General features: G+C 40.7%; 2 protein-coding genes across 2 annotated transcripts; both read left to right on the plus strand.

Moving 5' to 3' along the window:
- The first annotated feature begins 1,123 nt into the window (after positions 1-1,123).
- Positions 1,124-6,843, plus strand: LOC109991274 (protein tyrosine phosphatase domain-containing protein 1-like). Its single transcript, XM_065956804.1, has 13 exons — positions 1,124-1,214; positions 1,649-1,840; positions 1,990-2,070; positions 2,258-2,376; positions 3,522-3,659; positions 3,748-4,019; positions 4,780-5,082; positions 5,169-5,408; positions 5,493-5,609; positions 5,703-5,804; positions 5,956-6,036; positions 6,155-6,265; positions 6,354-6,843. Exons 2-13 carry the CDS (start codon positions 1,650-1,652, stop codon positions 6,465-6,467), a joined length of 1,869 nt encoding a protein of 622 aa, XP_065812876.1. The 5' UTR covers positions 1,124-1,214; position 1,649; the 3' UTR covers positions 6,468-6,843.
- A 238-nt stretch (positions 6,844-7,081) lies between these two features.
- On the plus strand, positions 7,082-9,160 carry cimap1b (ciliary microtubule associated protein 1B). The gene is made up of 7 exons (XM_029279259.2): positions 7,082-7,227; positions 7,749-7,864; positions 7,982-8,185; positions 8,340-8,441; positions 8,533-8,654; positions 8,746-8,886; positions 8,981-9,160. The coding sequence occupies exons 2-7, from the start codon at positions 7,753-7,755 to the stop codon at positions 9,071-9,073; spliced, it is 774 nt and encodes a 257-aa protein (XP_029135092.1). The 5' UTR covers positions 7,082-7,227; positions 7,749-7,752; the 3' UTR covers positions 9,074-9,160.

Consider the following 9,160-nt stretch of genomic DNA (forward strand, 5'->3'; position numbering starts at 1 on the left):
CCCATAAAAAAACATTATGCTTTTTGTTTCCTTGAGTATTGGCTTTCAAACAGGATTCTGTATTGGGGGTTATTTGATATAATTGCCCTTAGAGATACGTTTTAGCAGACAAATGCTCAGTGGGACTTCTGACATTAGTCACAGGCGACTCATATAATACACACTCATATAAGGTACACACACACAAACAGAAAAAATGCATACCCATGTCACGATGATGGTTTTTATGCATTGTTGTTTAGTTCTGAGTGATGTCTTCTTGTTCAACAGGGAGAGACAGGTTGAATGAAACCATTGTATAGGTTAGAGTGAGAACAGCAATGGACCCAGTACAGACCCCTGTGGAACCCCACAATATTTAATGATAAATCTGTCTTTAGAACAGGGAATTCTAAGGGAATTAAATTATCCCAGCTAAGTATAAACCCAGCCAAGGTTCATGTGATGATGCTGTTTCTTAAAGGACAAAAAGTTAGAAGAGGAACTGATACCTTTTGGGCCGTTTAAACCTTATTATTACTGAGCTGTTTCAACTGCTGCACTTAAAGGGGGCGCTGTCTACAAGACCAGTCTTGCAGACCTGGCCCAAATTAATGCCTCTGATATGTGTAAGCTTTCCATCATACAAAGTCCGTTGATAAAAACATCCTAGTGAAATAAAACTTCTGAAAAAAAATCTCTATATTTTTATTTTAAGTAGGTTTCAGTACTACTCCCTGGAGGGTCTTTAATTCACTCATCCACATTAACCTGTAGTTATCTGCTCCAATAATTGGTGAAGATAGAGACCAGGGAACATGGACAACACTACAAATTGTTATTTTTGCCTAAACATTCATCGTACTGATGCATGATCACAGCTGTGAAATGGACAATTTTTATGTTCTCTGCATCACAATGTCAATACAATCCTGTTTGAAGCTTCAGCTTGTGTCGGGTGAATGGGACCTTTACATAGTGTTTACAGGTGAAGGCATAAGCATGATATAATTGGCTTGCTGTGATGTGTGCATGTCAGTTCTTATGCATTTATGATAGCTAATCAGGCTTAGTGAAGCTGGGTCAACACACTTTAGTGTGTGTGTGTGTGTGTGTGTGTGTGTGTGTGTGAGTATCTGTAGCAGCAAGGTGGGTCAGCATTGAGGAGCATGTGTGTGTACACTTCTCCTCACTTTATTGGATTTACAGCTTCACTTTTCATCATAATCAGTAAGGTAGGTTTTGAATTTGGGTAATTGCTTTATATAATAATGAATTTTAAACCGATAAAATCATTAGATGTTTTCGGACCAGACCGTTCTGGGGGCTTTTTTTTAAAAAGGAACTATCCACTAGGGAGTTCCCTGAGAACTATACTCTGTGGGGTCCCCACTGTTGCATCCACCAAAGTGCTCTGTGGATGGAAAGTGTAGCAGCAACTTGAGTTACCGGAACAGGTGTTCTAAACACAAGTATTACAACTCTTTCCAAAATAAAAATTTCCTTTAAATGTCGGTGGTACAAAAAGGCATGAATTGTCACTTTTAATGAGATGTATTTATTTTTGTATATAATATAATACGCAGGCATTGAGGCAACATGAGACTACCTGTTGTTAGTGGCATTGATAATTCAGGCTCATTAATAGGCGAGGTCTACCTGTGTGCAGGATGATACCCACCTTGATCCCGAACATACCAGTACCCCGGCCATCATATTCCCAGGCCAGGGAAAATCTGGTCAAGGCTATCCCACCCAAGCTCCTTTGTCTGCTGGCTTGCGGAGGACTAGACTGTCGCTATGAAGGACCAGAGTGTTGGAAACAAAATCAGCAGGTCATCCGAGGTGTTTACTCCTCCTGGTGAGACTCCGTGTCTATATTCTTAAAGTTGTGCTGTGTGTGTGTTTTGTGTGTGTATGTGTGTGTGTGTGTGTGTGTGTGTGTTTGTGTGTGCTGTGTCAAGAACATTAATTACTACCTGACTTATTAAGAATGTCTTTCTGCTGCAGGGTGACAGATGACATTATTGCCATGGCAAGGCCGTCAAATTGTCTGATAGAAACGTACAAGATGATAAATCAATTTCAAAGGTAATCACTTTTCATTATAACACCTGTAATGTTTGTGTTGTTCTTTTATTTGTCTCATACAGTAAGAGGAACTTTGTTAGAGGGTGTGACAAGATTAAGTCCCCATGTACTCACTTTTTGATTTTGAGTCACAAAAACAGAACTAGCATTAACTGTTTTCTTCATAATTTCTCTGGGTTTTTTTTAGGTTGAACATCAAGTCAATCATCAACATGCAGCTGCCAGGGGAGCATGCTCACTGTGGACCACCACTGGACCTTCAAAGTGGTTTCACCTACTCTCCACAGACCTTCATGGAGAATGACAGTAAGATCTCAATACAGTAATTAAACTGTAGATAGAACACTTGGGTATTTTTGTTCACATATAAGATTACTTTTTTATTTTTTTTTATTTAACCAGGAAAAAGTCTCATTGAGATTAAAAATCTCTTTTACAAGAGCGTCCTGGCCGAGACAGGCAGAAGCACAATTACAGGGTTTCAGACATAAAACACTTAACAACAATGAACATAAATACAGGAATCACAAAAAGAAGCATTCATCAGAATCTGTCATAAGTCATCAGCAACAAAGCGATCAAAAAGGGCAATACGAGTTAGCTAAAAACATCTACAGTCAGATGTTTCTGCCTCCAGATCATTAAGACGACCTTCAAGGAAACCAGCTCCGGAAAATTTAAAGTATCTTGCGACCGATTCCAAGAAGAGGGAGCAGCATACTTGAACACCCTTTTTCCTAATTCAGTACGGGCTTTAGTGATGGTTAGAAGGTGTAGATGGTAACTTCCATTACTTTTTTGAAGTATGTAGCTCTGTAGGAAGGATGGAAGCAGACCGAGAATACCCTTATGAATAAAAATATGCCAGTGATTTAGTCTACGTGCAGACAAGGCAGACAACTTAAAAACTGCTCTCTTTAATTCTCTATCATTTATAAAATGTGACAAATGATTGAACAAAACCCGTTGAAGTTAGATCAGTATTATGACAGTTGCTATTTGTGCAAATGGGGGCAACAACTTTGCTTATACAGCAAAATCTGTGTTTCAATGTTATGTAGTTGTAGTAGTAAGTATCTCTATCATATCATCACTTAGAGCAGGGGTTCCCAAAGTGGGGGTCGCGAGACACTGGGAGGGGGGTCACGAGTTGTCTTCCAAAAACAAATGCAAACTGGAAATGACTTGAATTTACATATTTTACCTTTTATTGTGAAATTACATACAAAAATGTTGTTCAATTAGTTTAAGGCTTATTGTTGTTCTAATGTCAGTGTTTGGATAGGCCCATTAGTGTGTGCTGCTGTGTGCACTGTTATGCTTTAACTACTTCCAGGAACAGAAGGGGTCCCCGGTCTCTCGCATCGTTATTTGATGAAAAGTTTGGCAACCCCTGATTTAGAGTATGTTCCTAAAAGAATTCATGTATGCACATGTTTGTTTATTTGCAGTTTACTTTTACAATTTTGGGATGCCAGATTTCGGTGTGTCCTCCCTCGTCGGTGTAATCGATGCAGTGAAGGTTCTGGCCTTTGCGGTGAGGGAGGGAAGAGTGGCTGTGCACTGCCATGCAGGCCTTGGCAGGACAGGTGGGAATAAACAAACATCCTGTTTTTAGTTAAGCGTTACGTATGTTCATTATATTAACATGCTGTCTGTAATCTTGCTGTTACACAGGTGTCCTGATAGCCTGTTATCTGATCTACACACTGCGCATCAGCCCGAGTGAGGCTGTCCACTACGTGCGGATAAAACGTCCCCGCTCTATCCAAACCCGGGCACAGATTAGCCAGGTGTTTGACTTTGCTCGCCTGCTTAGCACCCAGCTGGTCCAATATCCGGACCTCGGCCTGCGGCATGGAGTCCCCTTCACCCTGCAGCACTACCTAAACCGCCAAGCCCTGCTGCTGCACGGCCAGGAGGCACGCACACTCAGACACACACCTAAGGTCAGGACTTTATTATAGTACTTCATATTCGAAAAACTCAGTGGCGACCGTGCCTTCTCAGTGGCTGGCCCTCGTCTGTGGAATCAACTGCCTCCCTCCATCAGACAAATCAACTCATTAGATTCATTCAAATCAAAACTCACCTTTTTTTTATATGTTTGTGTGTGTGTATTTATGTGTATCTATATGTATATATATGAATAGATGGATTTTTTTATTTCTTTCTTTTTATGCATTGCCTGTAAAGCACTTTGGTCAGATGAAGCTGTTTTTAAAGGCTTTATGTGCGTATATATATCAAGTATATCCTCTGAAAATAACTCTGTGAGTCATGACTGTCTACAATGGGTGTAACACCCGAGTCCCACTGTCTGTGATGTTTTCCCAATTTTCGGAGTCCTATCTTCAGTTTGTTTACATCGCCGGGACGGCCGGCTGACTCCTCCCCTCATGTATAAAATTTGTTTAATTGAGGGACTAGAGAAAAGAAGAATAACATACTGTACTCACTGCTTAACTGTGTTTCTAGATCACGCTCATTTCAGGTAAATTTACATGCAGTGTGAAGATACAAGCATAATAAAGATCGCTAGCATTAGCATGCTAACACAACAATGCAGCGGGAGTTGTTTTGGTTTCATGCTGCTGGATCAAAAAATCGCATATAAAGCCTTTAAATGTGCTATACAAATAAACTTGATTTGATTTGATTCATTATTTACCTCCTCGTTTTTTCTGACCTCCTTGACCCTCTCACCAGGTGGTGTACCTCCTGTGTGTGCGACTCTGCTGCTTGGCCCTCGGCCTCCCTGCTCCTTCAGCGGTCCATGCTGAACTGGAAAAGAGGTCAGAACTGAGGTCCCTAGGCCGGATCGTGAGGGAGACCCTGGTAGCCAAACAGCACCTGCCCTTACTAAGGGAGGGTCATCAAGGCTCGTGGGTGGACGCAGATTCAGTTTCATCGTGGAACGAGCCACTGGGATTCTTCGAGAGGAAGAGAGAGGCGTTATTCGACAAACGCAGCTACAGTGACTCTGACCTCAGCAAGATCGCAGTGAGCGAGGTGCAACTTGTTTAAGAATTTAATGAAGTGAATAAATTGTCTTTTCCTATCAAAGTGTTTCTAACTGTGTTGCATCTGTCGTTTAGTATCTGGAGATGGGCCCATTCTGCACCCCAGCACTTGGACATGTGAAACACTGGCATTTGCAAGTCCTAATAAGACCTGATCTGCGATCAGCAAATCTGATCCTTTCACCGAGCCACCAGATCACCAAAAAGGAATCTCATGAAGGACAAATCCCTATTTCAAGCACAAGAAAAAGCTGTGCTAAGAGGTCAACCTGTCCAGCTAAAGAGCTTCTTTCTAAATCCAGCTCCTACATTGAGGTACCTTTGATTCTTGAAAAGCTTAATGATGCAGAACACTTTTCATACATGCACTAAAACATTCACAACCTCTGTCTTATTAAGCTGTGCAGAAACTCCCATAATCCAGGCTCGACCTCGGCTGTCCGTGCTGTTGCCAAAGCAATGGCTGAACCAGCTCCTCCAGGGGAAACCATCCTGCAAAGATCAGCTCTGCTGCAGGTTAAAAAAAAAACATTTTTTTCATTAGAAAGTATCAGTATGTTTTAAAGCTCTGAAGAAACTGGATACATACTATAATAATAATTTCCACAGGAAGAGCTGAACAGCAGCGACTGTGGCTGGGCTCTGCTGGTTACCGAGTCAGATCCTCATGTTCTCAGTTGTCTGTTATGGACCTGGTTGGAAAGGCTGAGGGTCAGTGGTATAATGTATGAAGGCATACTGCCAGTATTCAAAATATGAAGACAAATATTAAGCCTTAAATTGTTAGGCTTATTTTTTTGGTTTGCAGTTTCTATTCTAAATCAAAACATGACACTCTTTTCCTTTTTCTTACCTCATCCAGGAGCCAGTTCTGAGAGCAGAGGATGTAGACAGGCTGAGTCGAGGAGCAGACAACCCGAAGCCTCTCAGTGTGCTAAAGAAGGTGAGGCATCATATGAGAAGTCATCTTTAAATCTTATCTTGCCTCATCATACAACCTATGAGTTTAAAAACCTCTTCAGCAAAACATTTTTTTATATATTTTCATGCATTTATTGCAGCCACAGAGACACACCATCTACTGTCTGCTGAGCTGTGTGAGTACAGTGAGCAGGTTTTGTCCACACAGAGAGGATGCATTGCTGTCAAGACTGATGAGGACACTAACACGAGTATGATTGAGTCTGGGGTATTTATAGATACCTTTGATATGAAGGTGTTAAAGTTTCACAACTGATTTTCTTTTTGTCTTACCAACAGCGCCCCCAAGAGGAAATGGAAAGCCTTTCAACTTTGATGAAAGTCCTGAAGGCGAGTTTGAGAGAAACCTACCGCAACTATAGAAACCTCACCAGAACCTGCAGCACCAATTGAAGCGCTGCACTGAAAATAAAATAAATAAATAACAAAACTGTTTTTATTTTATGTAAGTCATATTTAATCCTATGAACAGGATAGTAGGTGAATTAGTAATTTAGTGCTTAGTATTTATATATACCCTCTATGTATTCTAAGTAGGTGTAAAGGTTGGGACCCTCATACTGTTCCCTGTGTTGAATGTTAAACGATTACTCAAAATACAGTGCCCAAATTCAATTTCATTTTGTCACTCATACAGTTTTTAATGTTCAGTACAACTTTTGTTTGATGTAAACTTAAATTAAGACTCTGTTTGGACCTAATAAGTTATTGTAGCTTACGAGCTACAATAACTTATTAGGTCCAAACAGAGTCTGGTTCAGCCTTTCAACCTAATAAATCATTTACAACACTTACGTGTTATGTTTTTACATTTTGGGCATTCCTGCACATACACACACACACACACACACACACACACACACACACACACACACACACACACACACACACACACACACACACACACACACACACACACACACACAAACACACTCACTCTCTCTCACACACGCACACACCCCCCACACACACACACTCTCCCTCATGTACCCATTAAGAATGCCTGTCATAGAGTCATCGCTATGGCAACGTTGTCATAGCAAAGTTGAAATCGCTAAACAGTTTTTTGTTTGGGTTCAGAGCACATTTGTGTGCTCTGGGGATATAACCTGACACAGAGTGAATCTCAGGGGAGGATCAGCAGTTTAATCAGGTAAAACTATTTACTACTTATTCTTTTGAAGTCACTTTCTAAACTCAACTTAAGGCAGTCAGTGATGTATTCATTTTTATGAACTTGGTAAACATTGTGATACTAAATCCACTGTGATGGTTTGGTACACTTCACCTACAAATGATGATTTTACTGTGAACCCTGATGTTTGTTTACATATTTAATTAGATTAACTAAACACTGCTGTACCTAACGCTGCTGTGAAACACTAGGAGAGTTTCAGTCGGATCATTTAAGATTCACCTGCCTGCTGCTTTTCAGCAAGTGCTCCCTTCATAAAGTGTGACTATAGTTTAAGAAATGATCAACTATGCAACACAAAGAGATTGATATTACTAAATCTAATAAACATATAAAATGTGGTTCATCATTTAACTTTTCTTTTTATGACACATTGGTTTATTAATTTTAGTTTGTGTTTGTTGCGGTAATCAAAATTCTTAATCTGAGTATTGCAAACACAAACACAGCCTGAAAATCACAATCAATCTCATTCTCAGGGTCATGTCAAACAAGGAAGCCTGGGTTGGGACCTGGAGGCCCCACAAGCCAAGAGGGCCCATTGCTGCCCTTTATGGTAGCCCGGGGCCCAAATATGCGCTGCCTGGACTGACAGGTAGAGACAAAATGACCATGAAGACACAGATTATTGTTTTGTTTTTTCAACATTAGCAACAGTTACTATTACAAATATTAACTGGCATTAACTAACTGTACTTTTTCCCCCATAAAGGAAACACTAAACATGATCCGACTAAAGGCAAAGCACCCATGTACAGCTTTGGGATACGTCATCATCAGCCCAATCATGACTCCTCCCCTGGACCTAAATACCTCATCCCCTCTAACATCACCAGATCAGGCCGAGATGGCACACCGGCATTTTCACTCCACAGCCGTCAAAAGGATCCTGAAGTGTTCAAGGCCCCTGGACCAGGTCAGTCAAACCTCTGGCATAACAAAAAAATATATATATATTGGTAATCCTAGACACATGAGGACTACAAAATAAGGAACTTTCTTCATTATGTAGGTGACATTTGAGTTAAGCTGTCAGCAGTGTATTCATATGAATGTATTTGGTGTTTCAGGTAAATATTCCCCAGAGAATTCAGAAAAGTGGATCTTCCGCTCTTCTCCGGCTTATTCTTTAGCTGGAAGGAGCAAAGAAGAAAGCACTAACCAAACACCAGGTAACATGTTGCATTTTACTTTTTTAAACATTTAGACAACAAAGTTTCATTGCAGAGAACATACATTTCACCTGTTGCTTATATATTGCAGGTCCAGCCGCTTATAGCCTGCCTCCTGTGTTCGGGTCTAAAACTGTGGGTAAAACTGCAGCTCCCTGCTTCTCCATCTGCGGCCGCAGCAAAACTGGAAACTTCGATGAAGACCTGAAGAATGTATGTGTATAAAGTATCTAAAAACACATTTTTGGCAGATGTAAAAAATCATGTTTTTTACTGTTGTCCTCTATTCCTCGTCTTCTTTTAGACTCCTGGCCCTGCTGCCTACAAAGCTGTGGACCCATATATTTACATGAAAAAACCTCCACATTTCAGCATGACAGGCCGCAACTACACACCGTGTGATTCCACAATGAAACCAGGCCCGGGTGCACACTATCCTGAGAGGGTAGGTGATCTTCCAATTGTTTGTAATTTGATCACCCTAAAAAAAAGGTCTGACATATTTAGCATTTTGTTGATTTTATTTTCTCTTCTCCCAGGTGACCAACACAAGAGCAAAAGCGCCGAGCTTTTCATTTGGACTGCGTCACTCAGAATACATCGCCCCCCTCATTGAAGATGTGCTTGAATAATGTCAGGTGTGATCTCTTTATTTCACCAGGTAATGTGCACAGCGTGACCAAATAAAATACAAAAAAGCAAAGTGCTCTGTGATTACA

The sequence above is a fragment of the Labrus bergylta genome, chromosome 7 (assembly GCF_963930695.1).
Source record: "Labrus bergylta chromosome 7, fLabBer1.1, whole genome shotgun sequence".
Lineage (NCBI taxonomy): Eukaryota > Metazoa > Chordata > Actinopteri > Labriformes > Labridae > Labrus > Labrus bergylta.

Excerpts from the sequence above, each read along its gene's own strand:
- LOC109991274 (XM_065956804.1), top strand. The coding sequence starts at position 1,650 with ATGATACCCACCTTGATCCCGAACATACCAGTACCCCGGCCATCATAT. Across the intron at positions 1,841-1,989 it reads CGAGGTGTTTACTCCTCCTG|GGTGACAGATGACATTATTG; the intron begins GTGAGACTCCGT and ends TTTCTGCTGCAG. Across the intron at positions 5,083-5,168 it reads GCAAGATCGCAGTGAGCGAG|TATCTGGAGATGGGCCCATT; the intron begins GTGCAACTTGTT and ends TCTGTCGTTTAG.
- cimap1b (XM_029279259.2), top strand. The coding sequence starts at position 7,753 with ATGTCAAACAAGGAAGCCTGGGTTGGGACCTGGAGGCCCCACAAGCCA. Across the intron at positions 7,865-7,981 it reads TGCGCTGCCTGGACTGACAG|GAAACACTAAACATGATCCG; the intron begins GTAGAGACAAAA and ends TCCCCCATAAAG. Across the intron at positions 8,655-8,745 it reads TCGATGAAGACCTGAAGAAT|ACTCCTGGCCCTGCTGCCTA; the intron begins GTATGTGTATAA and ends GTCTTCTTTTAG.